Source organism: Pseudoliparis swirei, chromosome 5 (genome assembly GCF_029220125.1).
Source record: "Pseudoliparis swirei isolate HS2019 ecotype Mariana Trench chromosome 5, NWPU_hadal_v1, whole genome shotgun sequence".
In the NCBI taxonomy this organism is placed as follows: domain Eukaryota; kingdom Metazoa; phylum Chordata; class Actinopteri; order Perciformes; family Liparidae; genus Pseudoliparis; species Pseudoliparis swirei.
The window spans coordinates 19,806,235-19,823,857 of record NC_079392.1 but is presented as its reverse complement, the minus strand read 5'-3'; the positions used below and the strand labels follow the sequence as shown (position 1 = coordinate 19,823,857).

The window sequence follows — 17,623 nt, the reverse complement described above, 5'->3', positions numbered from 1 at the left end:
CTGAAAGGATGTTGGCTCAATCTCTGGCACTGACAGGGGAACTTTATTCCAGTGCTAGGGTGACAACTGGTGGGTGTATGCTATTATACTATACGTCTACAAGACTCGGCAAGGCTGCTGAAATGCTTTTAGGCCTACAGATTCCTCAAAGAGTGTTGCTTTATAGCTGACCCTGAGTCATTTACTTTCTCCGCACTTTCATTCATTACCTTATTCTTCATTAGTTTGAATCTTTAATTAATGCTTATACCACACAAATCGTTGCTTTACAGCTCACCCTGAGCCATCAAGAGAAAGAAGATTTTTATTTTTTATTTTGCACAATTTAAACAATAAAATTAAAAAATCACAACAGAGATACATTAATATCACAGTGCAGTGCAGGAAGAGACAAAAAGCCAACTGGGCTTATTGGAAGTCTCCACCTATATTATATTTAACATTTTACAAGATTTCCAACATAAAATGAAAAATCTATAAGAATTTAAACTTATTAATAGCCCCTAATTAACACGTGACTGATCAATAATAATGTATGCATTTCGTTATGTTTTGGTTTCATTTGAATATTTGAAAAAAATGTATACATATATATATAGATGTATATATATACATCTATATATATATATTTTTTTTTAACAAAACACTTGTATTTTGCAAATATTTTGTTATTTATTTATGATAACTTTAGCATAACACGTGATACAAAATAAGAACGGGTCAAAATCTTCATTAAAATGGACTAAACTTTAAATGCATTCATAGTTTTGATTATTTATTAATGCTGAGATGCTGTAGAATACACCACTTACTGTAGCATTTAATTGTCAAGACTCAACACATGTTACAGTCTTTTCTTAATTCAATCAAATTATATTCTGACCTATAGAACCCCTATTCTTTATTAGCTACATAATGTATGATCAGTAGTAGTTACTGTATCATTCAAACTTTTTTTTTTGGATGACCACTCATGTTGGACTTTAAGGCCTCCTGGACCTTTAGTTCAATTCGAACTGCACGTTTAGTTTCAAAGACGTGTCCAGTAGCAAATCAGGTGAGATCAGCCATGGCACTTTTCCGCTATGGCTTTATTTAGCCTGTATTCTCTCCTTTTATTCTTTTCATCCTCATTTCTCATTCCTCCTTCCCTACTCACATTGGGCTTATCCCTCAGACTTATTAGAATGGCTTTGACCTCATTATTCTGCATAGACCCAGCTGCTTTCTGCTTTTTAATATCAGCAAAAGCTACAAAGAATGAGATGTGTGTGTATGTGTGTGTATGTATACACGTCTGTGTGTCTGTGGATGTGTGTGTGTGTGTGTGTGTGTGCGTGTGTGTCTGTATGTGTGTGTGTGTGTGTGTGTGTGTGTGGGAGGTGGGTATTGGTCATCAAAATGTGTCCGAGTCCCACAAGCTGTGAGTCAGATAGAAATGAGAAAAGAGTGAAGAACAGGAGGCACACTGGCCATCAGGGAAGTGTGGGCAGACCTGGGGAGACAGGAAGATGCAGGTGTTTGGCTGTTTTCTGTGGAGCAGGTGTGTGTGTGGGGGGGAGGGGAGAGGGGGGTATGTGTGTGTCTGTGTGTATGTGTGTGCATTCTGGCACAAGGGTAATACTAGCCAGTAAAATGTAAAATATTAAAATAAGCACTGACACCACTCACAATGTGAAGATTTTTTGACGAGGGACTGCAAATGATTTCCGCATTAGTGTCCTTCCTCAAAAAACAACACCTGCACACCTCCGGCTCCGTGAGCTACATCACACACAGAGGAGATGGATGTGGATGCCCCTGCTCCACTCGCTGTCTTTTGTCTTTTATCACAATACACACACACACACACACACACACACACAGATGCACAAAGAAACATCCTTAACACCCACCAATACTTTGATGCAGGTGGCCTGGAGGGTGTAAAAGGAAAAACCAGAGTTGCTAATATATTAAAAGGATCTTCGAATTAAAGTTATTTTTAATGTATAAATGAATGCTCATTTGTCTCCTTATTAAACACAGAAAAATGTGACTTGAATGTAAATGAACAAAGACATTCAATATAAACACGGAATGCATATAAAATGGTTTGAATGCATGCAGGGGGCTACAGTTTTGTTTTATCTTATATTTAATTATCATTTATAATGTATCATTTTGAATTTTTAATTGATGCTTATACCACATTTTCATTGTAATTTATCCTCTGTAGATTGTTGGGAAATAATAAGCCTCTTTACAGAAAAAAATGACGTGTGGTGTTATACATAGTTAGGATCCCTGAGGTAATGTCGTTTAAATCAAGATAGAAACTGACCAGGTGTGTCTCCTGCTAAGCAAAACAGTGAACACCTTTCCCCGACAGCAGAGAGCTGCAGAGAAGATTAATAACAGCCCTCAGTCAACGGTGCAACTTCAAAAAGGATCAAGAGTCAATAACACTTGAGGTCAAAATTCAAATCCAAAACTGAGTCACAATAATTCCAGTTGAATAATTTATCGATTTCAAATGAGAACACAAGGATCCAAGGATGAAGACACACTCCTGTCAGTCGTAGTGCATTTTTTTATTTTGGTAGCAGGTGAGCTCATTCAAACACCGTGGATATTTGGCATTCCTTGGAGGGACAGGGTGAGAGAGAGAGAGAGAGGGAGGGAGGGAGGTGTCCTTGTATCACAAAAGTAGAAATAGACAGTGGTTACCATGTAGTCTTTGTCGTGGTACCCAGCAGTAAACATCTCTGCCTTTACGGGTGTGAGCTCCAAAGAATGAGGCCTGGAAAGAATCCGAACAGGCAATTAGACAACCTCAGGCCAGCTGCTCTCCATCCCTGCAGCAGCGGGGCCTTCTTCTCTCGGAGCTAATTACATAAAAAAGTCAGTCTTTAATCAGGTCTTGCCAGTCCCCTCCCTCCCCTAACCCCCAACCACTTCCTTCCTCCTCCTCCTCTTCTGTCTCCCCTTCTCATCTTCTGGCAAACTCAGTTTCTGGCAATCTGTGAGATGAGCAAGAAAAGAATAAAGGAAGGAAAAGGCCAGTGGTCCTCATGCTCAGCCACGCTGCTGTCCAACTTGGCTGGCTTGTTAGGGTCAGTCTGCTGGCCTCTCATGTTCACGGCGACCTGAATCAATAATCAATTGGAAAAAACAAACAATCAACAACAAAAAACATGACTTCAATAGTGTTAGCTGGTGCTTCTCCATAGAAAAGGATGATATTATAATCTTTCTGCTTTTGGTCAGTGCTGTCTTTTAATTATTGTACACAGGCGACCTGTTCAGGGTGAACTCTGCCTCTGCCCATTGTCAGCTGGGATCGGCTCCAGTGGTTTGGATAATGGAATGGAATATATTGTTCACTCATATTTAACCCTGATGTTGTGTTTGGGTTTCTGGAGAAAACATAATTGTTCTATCATTTTGACATTTTCTTAATTTTATGAAAAATTGGTTTGCTACAGATATTACTTCAGTTTGGTATCCACAGCTGTATGTCAAAGTTACACACAATGACTTTCACATTTAATCGATCTTGGTATCAACTGTAAGTATTATCCCTCAAAATCCCAAATTAACACACTTGTCCAACTGTTTTTTTGTCCTGGCCTCTCTGTGTTCTAATGGACGTCAGTATGCCCATACTTTTTTAAATTACAAAATAGATATTTGTGTTCACTAACAAAAAACTTATTTGAATGTAATTTGGTGTAATAGCAACGTGTTTATATCTGTATTTAGTAACCCATATCAAATGTCTGATTTTGTCAAAGGAAAGTTAGTTTAATATTAAAAATATATGTTGATGGAAATCCTTGCAGTTATTATCATTTCTACAGATACAGCAGTCTGTGAGGCTACGAACCACGGAGAAGTAAAGTCAACATGAACAAAATTCCCTTTGTTAGAGACCTTTTTATTTTAATATAAGTGAGTTGTCTGGTTATAAATACTACCTTCAACTTCAGTTTTTACCTCCAACTCTGCCACTCAGATGGGTTTTGTTTATTATCGCCACAAAAAAATCAAGTGCCTCAAAACACAAATGGGTGGGTTTGATAACGATTCATTCTCATTCATTCCACTTCCTGGTAAAGGTCATTTGTTGTTCCACCCCCACATATAAAGAAGAGATCATCCTGGTGCACAAAAGGTTTTGAATTATAAAAGTCTGTAAAATACTTTTTTTCTATCCATGATTTTTCTGCAGCTATAATGCAATAATTAAATATCCAATAAGCCAATAGTAACTGACCTACGTCATTAAAATGCTGCTTCCATATTATTAGTTATAATAATCTAATAATGTAATTTATGATATAGAAATATAACACTGTATTCTGCCAGTGAGTTTTTCTACTCGTAAAACCGTAAGTACATTTTACTTGTACAAAATGTATTTGGAATACATTACTTTTACCTGAAAGTGTTGGTGTAGTGCTGCTGCTTTGACTTCGATAAGGATTGGCATACCTCTTCCTACACTTGTTATGGCCTTTTTGCACCATAGGGCAAGTCAGTCCCATTCGCCCGAGGTGAGTCCTGAAGAGGGCCATCCTAACCCAAAAGCACATACAAATTGCACACATACATTGTGTAGAATCCTGATGTCCACCAAATGGCACCGGGCTATCTGTGTCCGAGATCATTGAACAGATTCCGTCTCGTTTCTCTCTTTTTGTCACAAGAGGAGCTTTTTTCCTCTCGTGTCGTCAAGGCACAGCTATTGGAAGTCAGGGATGAAACATCCATCACAGTTAATGTTCTTAAGGAAACTCTGGGATATCCTAATTATCGCAAACACAGACTAGCACAATTTAATCGTTTAATCAAATCGTGTGCTTTGTTTAATTAGCTGGATATGTGTGGAGAGAGGGAAAGAGTTTTTGGATGGAGAGAGAGACTGAGAGAGCCAGAGAGAGAGAAGGCTATGCATGTAAAAACATTCTTTGCCTGAGGACAGAGGGAATTAGAAAGAAAATTACCACGCCATTGTAGAATTTGCACTCAAAGCATAAAAATTAGAGACATTCACAAAACTCCTGCAAAGACCAATTCAAGGTACAACTAAATGTGCTCAACAACCAGGAAACTACACACAACATGGTTGACATTATGACACAATTAGAGTTTAATTCCTTTGTCTGCCATTTACGGATCATTTCACAAATTATTTATAAAACTGGTTTAACGTGCATCTCAAATGTACTCGACGGCTGTTCATCTGTTCTTTCGAGATTATTGAGTTAGTTGCCTTTCTGAAAGGGCCCTGACTTTTAACAAACTGTTTTGCTTATAATTTCCATAAAGTTATGGCTAATGTCTCCGTCAGAGGTTAATTGCATCTGAACTTTTTCATATGTAATCCACCTTGACTTTTCACTAGTATCTGCTTTGTTTTACAAATTAAGCAGAGGAAAAGGAGAAATAATTTGCTCTTTTGAAGCTGGAGACAATTTTCAGAAAAATGTCCACAGTCACATTAGTCCACTATTACTCACTATCATAATCGAATCGAATATTTAACTTCTTGACCTTTGCTTATAAAACCACAGTCTCCATTTAGAACAATTAAAACAAAGGATGCAATCAAGACTATTGCACATCATAAACCTTTCTTCATAATCGAAACTAATGCTGTAAAGAAATGCTATCAATATTTATCTATCGTATATAATTAAGAATGATTCAAAAGGGATGGTTAAATTGAAAGTTATCTAGCTGTTAAAAAAATCTTTCTTTTCTTTACAATTTACTTATAATTTGATAACTCTTCTTCCATTCAAGCCAGCACATTTGTGAGTACTTAAAAGCAGAATAAGTAGGATTTTGCTAAAATACATAAACAACAATCCCTCTCAATCAGCACTTATGACCCATTACAATTGCATGGCGTTGTCTGTATCTGCAGACGTTGCAGACTGGGATGTTTTCGAAGCGTCAACCTACGTACAAAAGTAGCATCTAGGTGCCAGATTGTAAGCATGCAACCAAGATGAAGGAAGAAAATGGCAAAGTGCTGAAAAAAAGCCAATATACTAACTACAAGGGCAAGTACCTGAAGTCTGTCTGTGAAAGAGTGTGTTACTCTCTCTGGGACACAATGCAAACATGATCCACTCCTCATCCCGTATTGTATTGGCCTGGACCAGCTGTCTGAATCTAACCTGCTGCGGTGTCAAATGAGACCAATTAGGTCTTCTACCAATCAATCGTTCCCAGCAACTGAACCAACATCAAACTCATTGATTGAGAACAAGGCTACAGTCGACGTAAGGCGATCAACCCCTCTCAACTGCTCTCAGCCACATCGATTTCTTTTTGGCACTGCACTCTGGGCAGTTAAATAGATATTGTTGGATAAAGTACAATAGAAAACACCTACTGTTGAGCTTAACTTCAGACTGTTTTGACCCAACTTCTGGAAAAAAGTTACCGTGGAGAGTAACAGAGCGGCGCTGCTCTCAGGAAGCTCTTCGGAAAAGAGATTTTGCTACACGTTGACCCAACACACAGAGGAATATAAAATGTGGGCAGAGTTATTGTTTTCACACATTCTGCATTTTAAGAGGGACAGCACCATTTGTGATGTGATTTCTGAAACAAATCTGATCTCATCTGAATAACAATGTAAACACAAACAAATTCATCAACCAAATCAGTGGTGATGTTGTAGTTCTGTAGTCATAGTAACAACATGAGCTTACATTAGTGACATTTCTGTCTATACATTTTGCGCATGTATTGCAAAGGAGTAGAACGGATTTATGCGGTAATTTGACCAGTAAAAAATGATATGATTGCTGTTAGTTGTTATGACGATAACACAAATCAGAGGGTCATTAAAGAGTGGGATGGCTGGCTATAGAGCGTTATATCTTGTCCTTCCCCAGAGCGGCAGGGAGTGAAGCGGAGGAAACGCCAGACCCAGCGCTGCCGCTGGCCACCAGCTAACTGTTTGGCTGATTTTCTGTAACCGGTGTAGCATAAAAGCCTGGTAACTGCTTTAATTACAGAAAATAAGTCAAAGAAGATGGTCACTCATCGATAGCAGTGCGCTGTGAGAATAGTTTGTGGATGAAGCATTAAGTTATTAAATTGGGCTCATTTGCACTGGCTCTGGTTTTGTAACATAACTTACTTTATGCGGTTAGCCGGCTACATTGGATGCAATGGCAACGCTAAATGCGAAGATGTTGGCCATTCCCACTATCCTGCTACGTTGATTAAATGGGAATCTTATTTCTAATATTTCCTTTGACACCACATCATCATCAAACAGGACAAATAGGACTTAACACGGAAAGAAACACATCCTGTATCATCCTTTAAGTCTCTTTAGACTTTTTAGATTGTTAACCAAGAACTTGATCTTAAAGGTTTACTCAAACTGCTACGAGGTGCAATCGAATAGCAAGAGTGAATATTTTCAGGAAAACAAATGAAATACATTGTTGACTGTGCACATTCTGCAGATCCATTCGGCGTCAACATGTTGCGACTTGGCAAACATGCTAATTAAAAAACTTGTTCTCATTATGTTAATAGAAAACGTAATTAGAGTAGCATTTTGTTTCAGTATAAATGTATTTGCTGTTGCAAGTTAGTAGTAAATTAATCTAATTTGTAGGGGACAGCATTGTGCTCTGAACATGACCATTAATGTCCGGATGTTTTGAATTGTATGGAACAAAATCATTTAATTACGCATCAGTGAATTCAATCAGTGGTTTGTAGAGTCTGCCCAGTCTTGTAAAATAGTGTAAGAACTTTAAATGTTTCCTAAAGCTAAGATGACCAACAAGTAGAGAAGGAAAGGTGGGAGAAGGAGACGTGGGAGTAAAATGTATGAACATTTCTTTCTCATTTTCAAAGCTTAATAACTTTTAAAAGATACATGTGCAGTTTTTCCACCAAGATCCACTATGTGTTTTTGTTTTGTTGTTGAAGACTAATGCAATTTCTGATTGATAAGTAGATTATATATGGCGTATGAACACGCACTCCTCCCTAAGCTGCTTACTTAGTAGATTCTGCAAGTCATCAGTTACTATGATAACAGGTCTAGTAGCTGACAGTGAAAGGGTTAACAGAGGAATTATTGTGTGCACACAAACACAATCAGTAAAGGCTACGATTCAGACACTATTAAATATGATGCGTCTGTATCAGAATTGCATATGCCCAATAGCATTTCATTGCATTTTGTATGGTGGTATAAATCATTTCTCCTGCATCTTGGATGGCAGGTGATTGTATTAAATATGTCTATTGTTACCTTCATAGACTTTTTACCCTCCGCTTTAACAAATGTCTACCACTACTCTTACACTTTTTTCAAAAGGTAATATTTAATAATGCACTTTGAGAATTGTCAACCTTGTCATTCAAAACAATCGCAGTGACTTTCTGCTCCCAGGATTTATTTTCTTCTGCTTTGCGTCCTATACCGTTCTCGTCCTTGTGATAGCTCAAGGACACACAATGCATTGTGACCAGTATTATCAATTTGTAACAAAGACAAACCTTGAGAGCCTTAGGCTACAAATACCTAGAAGGTGTTTTGAATTTTTTATGGAGCGTACCTGATGCCGAGAGCTGGACTCTGTGATAGTGTGGCAATCACAGCTGGGTGCAGAGTAACTGAGTTCTACTTCGGAGTCGATACAGATAATGTTACGCCTCTTTTTGCTTTTATTAATCCAGGATTATCACCATTATAGTTATGTCCTATTTTTTATGAGGTGAAATGAATGTTATGGACAGTAGAAAAAGCTATTTTTAAAATGATGGTTGTTAAGAGTTATGTCACTCTGATTTTAAAAAATGGGGAAAGTTTGGTTCCAATTTAAAATGACATTAAAGTATCAAATGTCAAAACTGAGGCTGACCTCAGTTACAGTTCTTTGAGAAGGAAAAAACAACAAACTTTTTGATCATTGTATTCTGGTATATCATCTGTAAAACCTAAGAGTTAAGCAATTGTATCAGTTGAGGAACGTCAAGTAGATTTATGTTATCGGAATACTATGCTAATCTTGATGTACACCTACATGCATAACTTGATGTCTTCAGTACAGACATTCAAAAATAATAATTGGTGATTTTATTGCGCTATGTTGCAGAAAACATGCAAATAAAATGCTGTTGTTTAGCATACATTTTGCATTTTGCTTTTATCTTATCCGTTTCAGGTTTGAAAGGCAGATGAGACAAATGTGATCAAACAGCTGGAATCTGATCTCAGGCTAGTTAGGAAGCACATGTTACTTCAGAGGTGGTAAACTGAAACATATCTCTTAGAGCACAATATGCCTGATATCACATAATGCAGATGTGAACAATAAAGTAAACATCTGTAAGATATATTCCTCCAACCTACATTTCCTTGCTGCACACAGACTGGTGCTGTTTGACTGAACAAAAACTGAAGAACTTCCTGCCTTTTATTTTTCCATGGACCATTATCTTGTTTAAGTGCCCCAACCAATTGAGCCTGCAAGCTGTAAAACTGGATTCTATTTATATTTTCTGGGACTGATCATAGAAGCAGCAGTCATGTTTTCCATTAAAAACTACGTCTGCCAGTCCACCAAGGAGGCCTGAGATGCAGCTCTCACGCATTGGAAAGGAGTAAAAGTAAAGAAAAAGGTTTGTCTGAAACTGTGTGATGACAACATTACAACAAATAAACCAGATGACACAGTCAAATACACAATTGTCTGTATTAATAGGATGGAAAGTATTGGAAAATCAAGTATCAGATCAATGGGTGGCATTAATCCTCTGTTAAAATTATCCACTAAAATTGTAGCCTACTAAGCACTCTTTTCTGATGTATTACGCCTCCTTATTCTACAACGTCATAGTTTGCATAAGGAGCAGAGCATTTATTTGTACAGATATCTCAACTTTAATTTGATGGTATCATCAGTTACATTGGATGTGTAAGTTATAGTCCGACCCTGTATGTTGTATTTATATATACATATTTATTTCTACCGTTTCCTAACTATAACATGATCATGCTCAGTTAAGGGGGGCCCTTAAACTTGTAACCGTATAGTTGTTTTAACCCAAACTATATCTATTTTCTAAAAGTTTTTTTTTTTAGCTCAACATTAATCAAACATTAATCATATTGGATTTAGAAGCAGCTTTGTTTTATGTAATGGTGATTTGTAATGTTTTTGGAAGGAACTGAAAAATTAAGTTATGCTTATAGGAGAGTCAATTACAAATTATCAACCATGTCTCCTAAAAAAATACCTTTTCATACAATTAAACTGCATTCTTAATTACCTTTGAAGGGAAACACTTATTCTCACAGTTTTGAAACAACGCTTAAAAACTACTCGGTTAGGTTTAGTACCAAACATTAGTGTTTGGTTTGAAATGATTAACACATTTAAACAAAACTAAAACACAACAAATCTACAATGTTATGTTTATTCACAAACCCAACCGTCTGCTTAGATGGACATTAGCAGACTGAGTTGAAACTTATTTGTGATACGTCAAAAACAAACATAAATCCCTACAAAATACCCTAGGAATGTAATTCACAATGCAGTTTGGTTGTATAGGAACGTCATTTATAGAGATTTTGTCATTTGACTAATTGCAATCCTACAACATTGTCAGACTTACGATGAGCACCTTTTTAAACTTATGCAGCAGAAACAGTTATATCATATTTCTAATTCTATCTCTTCTGTATTTCTAGCTAATGTAGCCTCGAGACGCTAAGAGATGAAGAACAAACTTTGAGACAGAGAATCGGCCCTCTGCAGGGCCAATAAATGAGTAGTTACCTTATTTGGAATCTAACACAGAAAAATGATCTCTTACTTTTGTTTTTAAGTATCAGGTAAGTGCTTATGGAAATACATTCTAACCCATTCACATTCGCTACCTTTTGTTTTTGTGGCTTCTCGATTTGGGACGGAATTTATTTTATTGGCTGGCAAGGACCGTTACACGTACAAGAACCAATTAAATCTCTAGCTATGTGGCTGAGCAAATACGGCATATCAAATTGACAACCCAGACTAAGTGGTAACAGAGCCAACGAGTTAAATGAATCCCAGAGAATGGATTTGAAAAAGTGTCTCAAGGATAACAGTCACAATATTGAACTCTGAGTGGCTGACAGAAGGGAGAAAGTAAAGATCTCCTCCTATCTCCCTGAATCTTTCTCCAAAATGTCCTCGCTGGTGTAGTGCTTAAATACATTCGTGACACATGCAAATAGTTACCAAGCCCGGAAGATTATGAGTTGAATTGAGGGCATGTTCTTGGCCATGTCATCAATGAGAAAACTCACAGTGGCTTCTCACAATTGTATAAAGCTCCATTTTGTAGATAAGAAATTAAATAAATCATTGGCCAAAAAGATAAATTGATTTGGATGATAGGAACAATTTATCTTCACTGCTTCACTGCACTTATTTACCAAATCTTTGCTTTTACAAAGGCCTCCAATGCTGGATTTAACCAAGAAGGACATGCCAGTGTGGCTTCTGCGGCAGCCGCGGTCATCAGTCATCTCAGCTGGATTTAAATACTCCAGAGAGACCCGTACATCTGAAATGATTGAGGGCAGAGCCTTAGGGTGCCTTACAACTACTGTGCTATTTATGCACAGAGACGGGAGTAAACTTCTGTCTCGTGACTGCATTTTCATTCACAGAACATTTACACATTTCTTTAAAAGGTTGGGAAAAAAACAAATTCAGTGAGAAATGTGACTGAACCACAGATACATTTCTATTACTGTGGAAAAATTTAGTTTCAAAACAGGACTTTTAACACTCTCCTCACTCAGTCATCTAATTTGCCCTGAAGTATGACTGGTGGATAATTTTACTCACTTTATCAAATGACTAGAATTAGTGGAGACTACTCTGGCTTCTTGATGTAGAAATACACCCAGATAACATCTAGAGATGAAATGTGGACTGATACAGGTTCAAGCATTAAATTAAAGTTGTTTCTACAGTATGCAGTATTGTTTTGTTGAATAATATCATATGCTGCAACATGGAAGTGGTCATTTTTAAAGCCCCTGAAAAAGTAATATAAAATATTAGATCTCTAATACCTTTAATAATTGTGACTGACCAAGTACTTATCAAAGATGAAGTTTGGAATAACTGCTCTTTGCTATTTTTAACACTTAGCTAATGTGCTGTATCAGGACTGTGTGGTTGCGGTTTGATCAGATTTGATTGACAGCAAAGATAAGCCTAAGAGACTACAGTGGTCATCACTTTTTTAAATGTAATGGTCTCTATTAGATATTAGGATCATTACTATAACTGTAAACAATGATGTCAAAATATAGTGGAGTAATGTCTAGTGGAGCAGAGAATGAAGTAATGTTGTAGTCTGAGCTTGTCCTTGCTTTGTTGTCTTTGTCGGCGTGTTAAACTGTCAGCTGGCAGCGCGTGCATTTTAGTGCAGGGTAAAGAATGCAATTGGCCGCATAGAGGTCACTGCCGCCGATCTACAAAGCACTGCTGTTTGTTGCACCGTTACCGCTTTGTGCACTGTTAAATGCAAGCAACTGGCTCAGCTGTCACTTTTCTAAAATAAATGTGGAGGCATTAGATATGCTCTGAATCTCGTGTAGAGCACCTTTAAAATATTGCATAATTCGGATTGGTGCACAGTATGTGACACAACTTAAAACAGTAAGAGAGGCACAACAAAGTAAAGCAAATACAGAAATAGGTCATATGATAAAACCAAACTTTGATAGAAAATGCTGAGTCTTTGCCGGCCACAGTGAAAGGCTGATTGAGCAAATGTTCAGTGCCTTTAAATATCCATTGTTAACTATAAATGGATACAGTTGTCTTCGCAACGGGGTCAGCTCACTGATGTCTTCCTTTGATGATACAAGTGTGTGTCCGACGCATAACTTAAAAGAACACGCACATGCCAGGGCATGTTAGCCTTAACAAAGATCTATTGATCACTTAGGGTGAACATTTTTCAGCCAAGAAACAGCAGCTTGCCAGGGCTTCACCTCCTCCTGCTGACAACACAACTTTCGCAGCACTACCTCGTTTTAAAAAGATGAAAATATGTCTTCATTTTTTATTGTCGACCAGGCTCCCGACATTCCAGCAGGAATCATTCCCAGCTATTCTGCACCCATTTGTTCAGAGGCCTCTCCGTAGCAGCGCTGGCAAAGGACCAAGTCCTGAGAGGTCGATGGGCCTGACCAGACAGATGGCCTTTGTGCTACAATGGCAAAGTTCTTTGCAGAGCTTTAAGCTTTCATCAACAAGGCCCTGACTGATGGAGTGTCGTCATCATTCTAAGTTAGGGGTCATTCGTCAAAGTATGTGTCATTTATCTTCTTCTTTAAATGCATGCATATTTGAGGTGGTCTTGTTTTTTCAAACTCAGAAAATTCATCGTTCTTGGCAACTGCAGATAATCTTGCAAGTGAGATCATAGACTCTTACAGGATGCAGCCAAATCATCCTACCTATTTATATGTTATACGTTAAGCAGAACTCTGTGCTTTCACTAAAAAGCACTTACTCAATGGAAACACTCTTTCCAGTGTAAGCAGCGTTTGATATGATTTCACCACTGAAACATGCCGTTCAATAAAAAAGCTTCTTCTGGCTTTAATGATAAAACCAGAAGTTTATTTTCTCCACACATCCACAGGGTATTTGCTGCAGTCTGTATTTACGATGTATGAGCTTTTCTGTCAGTGATTTGTGTTAAATTAAAGATATTTTATTGATCCAAAATAAATAGATACTTCTAAAACAAGACATGTACATTCATTCCTACGTGTACTAGCCACAATCCTTACTCTCGTATGTCCTCTTTGAAGAATTCACATATCAGCCCTAGAGTGGTCTAGGTCCTTTAAGATGTTAAAAAGCGAGCATAGTGTTTTTGTATCTGAGGCTTTTCCTGCTGAATTGAGTCAACTCCTGCCGAGACAAAGCAGTGAAGCCCGACATTAATCTTGTTGAATGTCTGCAAGAGGAGACAGGCCAATGACGTCAGGTCAAAAGGTGAGATTAGTTGTTGGTTTCTGTGGGATAAGGGAGGGATTTAGTTAGATTTTAAAAGTGCAGGTTGTGGTCATGTTTAGTAAGTCATCTGACCTGCACACAAATCTAAATCATAATTCAGCTCAGCTTGTAGCTGTCAGACTCACTCGCGGTTTAGATACAACAGCCTTACTCTGTGATATAACATGTAGCCAAGAATTACAACACAGAATACACTCCTCACATCAAAAATAGATTCAAAGAATGAAACTAAAGGCCTCACAACCCCATACTATGAACTTGTTAAGGAAACAGAGAAGCTGCACAATCAGTGAGACGTTGGAGTTGTCATTCTACAATATAATTATCCAAAGACTACAAAGCAGCAAGTCAAGAGTTGATTATCAGGGGGTTATGGGCTAATTTCAGTCATCGACTGATCACTATCTTTCTAGATAGATAAAAAACAACACGCCTCTCTTGATCATTCTCAAACTTTTGGCAGAAGTTGAAAGTCTCAGTAAAAACTGCAGACTTCTCCCAATCACTGCATGGTTTGCATAGGGATGCCAATGTTTACAGAGAGGAGTCTGATGAAAAACCTTTGATTGCACGATGAGCATCCACTTACTCAGTCAAAGTTTTGGCGCTTCACTATAAACGCCAACATTATGTCATCAAATGATTGTCCAAAATTAACCTCTAAATACACAAGGGATTCCCTTTCTAACTGTCCTTATTAGTGTTTCACAAATACGAGAGCTTAAACCAAGCACCACCTTTAGCGATAAAAGAAATGTCAGTGGGCTGAGTTCGCAAGTTGTTTATATTCCACTTCCTTTTGTGCCATGACATCACTGGAAGACACCCTAATCTTTTTCCAAAAAGCCTCATTACTTTCAAAATCAGATATTAACACACATTCAAACTAATCCTTTACTTCAAGCTAATGTACAACTCTTATATTTTAAATGATAAACGTTATGAATGCATTGACTGCAAATTGCCAGTTCACAAAGTTACAAGGCATAAATATAAAAGATGAATGCACAGTCAATGCAAAAAAGAACAAAAAGGTGGTCGCAGATCTTAAAAGGTTGCTTTACTGTAGTATTTCTTAGTATTGGAATTAATGATTCTATCAAATCCCTTACTGTTTTGTTGTGTAGGTGTGTTCTTTAAATTAATTCAATTCAATTCAGTTTATTTGTATAGCCCAATTTCACAAATTACAAATTTGTCTCAGAGTGCTTTACAATCTGTACACATAGATATCCCTGCCCCAAAACCTCACATCGGACCAGGAAAAACTCCCAAATAACCCTTCAGGGGGAAAAAAAGGGAAGAAACCTTCAGGAGAGCAACAGAGGAGGATCCCTCTCCAGGATGGACAGATGCAATAGATGTAATGTGTACAGAAGGACAGATTTAGAGTTTAAATACATTCAATGAATGTGACAGAGTGTATGAATAGTTCATAGTAGGCATATTCCACGATGGAGACCTCCACCATCCATCAGGCAGATGGCGGTGGGGAGGAGGAGTGGGTGGAGTCTCAACAGTGGGCGGAGTCTCAACAGGACAGTGGCGTAGTCAGGAGCAGGAATTCCACGACCCAGACCTCGATGATCCATCAGGCAGATAGGATCTATGTCGTCTCATAGAGTCCGATGACCCCATGAGACGTGAAGTCAAAAGGACTCCGGGGAGAAAGCAGAGTTAGTAACGTGTGATTGAGAGATGAAAATTCATCCTTAAGGAGAGAAAAAGAGGAGATAGGTACTCAGTGCATCCTAAAACGTCCCCCGGCAGCTATAAGCCTATAGCAGCATATCAAGGGGCTGGACCAGGTGAACCTGATTCAGCCCTAACTATAAGCTCTGTCAAAGAGGAAGGTCTTAAGTCGACTCTTAAACGAGGTGACTGTGTCTGCCTCCCGGACTGAAGGTGGAAGCTGGTTCCATAAAAGAGGAGCTTGATAACTAAAGGCTCTGGCTCCCATTCTACTTGTTAAGACTCTAGGAACTACAAGTAGTCCCGCATTTAGTGAGCGTAGCTCTCTAGTGGGGCAATATGGTACTACAAGCTCCTTAAGATATGATGGTGCAATTAAGCTAGCGAGAGAAGCACGTCTTATCAACTTGAGAACCCTAATGGGTTTTATCGGTCCATCACACTTGTGCAGCATTTCCCTTTATTCGCTTTGTTGTGTACCATGTAGCTTATGAGCAAATAACTAAATGGGATGTACAGCTGAATTCACCATTAACCAAGGCTCAACAATAAGCCTGCTCGTGACAGTGCTCCTGGTGGGAACAGTTAAAACACCTCTTGTGATCATGACAACTCGCTAGCTAGCTATTTTCAAAAGTGAAACAATGAAAAAAGTAAATGTAATGTAATTTACTTTGTGTTCTTGTATCGAGTGAGTGATTGAGAGAGAGAGAGAGAAAGAGAGAGAGAGCGAGAGAAAGCAAGAGAGAGAGAGAGAGAGAGACAGAGAACTGTTGTAATAACTAAATCTATGAAGTCAATGATTGGGTTCCATATGTTTATTAATGGCAGCAAGTACTAATTAAGTCAATGTTCATACCCATTTTGCAATAGTTCCGAATAAATAAATGCTGTGTATTAAATACGGACTTAGTATATTTGACTTATTGTCAATAAAGTATTTTTAGTGTTTCATCAGAAAAGATAAAGTTTATCTTACAAGGCATTACATTCATTCTCAATAATAAATATGAAAAATCAGTGATGACAATGTCTTAAATTGAGTGAAATAGATCGTGAAATGATTTTACATGTTCAATTCTCTGCGGAGACATCTCAATAGCAACTGTAACAAGATATTCTTTAATGCATGAATGCTCCGATTCTTCAAAATGGAATATAAAGTGGTTGAAGTGCCTGAACACACCATTTGCTGTTCACCAAAGTAGACACTCCTACCCATACCTGGACATGTACGGGTCACCTCCTAATCAGCCTCCATCGTCATTAAAGATCTCTTCGTCTGAAATATCACTTTAAGACTTTGAAAGTGTGTGCACCAATTTTTAACACGTTATCATTGGGACTGTCGAAACAGAAGCATGGTTCTATCAAAGCAAATGGCATCGCAAGACACATTAGAGTTGTGAGGCCCAAACGACTCGCTGAGCGACAGAAGGACTACAAGAGAGTTATTATTTTAAAGCTGCTGGATACGAGCCAAGATTTTTTGAATTGTTGCCCAACAGGAGATGAGGACAGAACCTATCATGTTCTTGTCATTTCACATAACTTTTTTGTGAAACTTTGTCCTGTATGGAGAGTGATGAGCAACTTTTGTTGTGTGCTGAGCCTATGTCAGACCGAACCATATTGGACTGCCGTCTTGAAATTCGGCATTTTTGCTTTTGCCAGCTTTGCTTTTTCGCCGTTCCCATCTTGTTTTTTTTTGGCACAAGACACTATAAGGTGGAGTACAACCAAATGCTGAACAATAAACGTTTAGGTGACCAAAGTGTTTCATTAACTGAAAACCGACTGTGAAAGGGTAAAAAATTTAGGACTAAAGCATTGAGAAGTAGGTTCATTTCTCATAGACT

At 38.0% G+C, this 17,623-nt stretch overlaps 1 protein-coding gene across 1 annotated transcript in view; it reads right to left on the bottom strand.

Annotated features, from left to right (window-relative positions):
* Positions 1 to 3,061: 3,061 nt before the first annotated feature.
* adgrl2a (adhesion G protein-coupled receptor L2a) overlaps positions 3,062 to 17,623 on the bottom strand; it is a 133,335-nt gene continuing 118,773 nt past the window's right edge. The window contains exon 22 of the mRNA XM_056413906.1: positions 3,062 to 3,128. Coding sequence (XP_056269881.1) covers positions 3,097 to 3,128 — 32 coding nt within the window. The 3' untranslated portion in view covers positions 3,062 to 3,096. The remainder of the gene's footprint in view (positions 3,129 to 17,623) is intronic.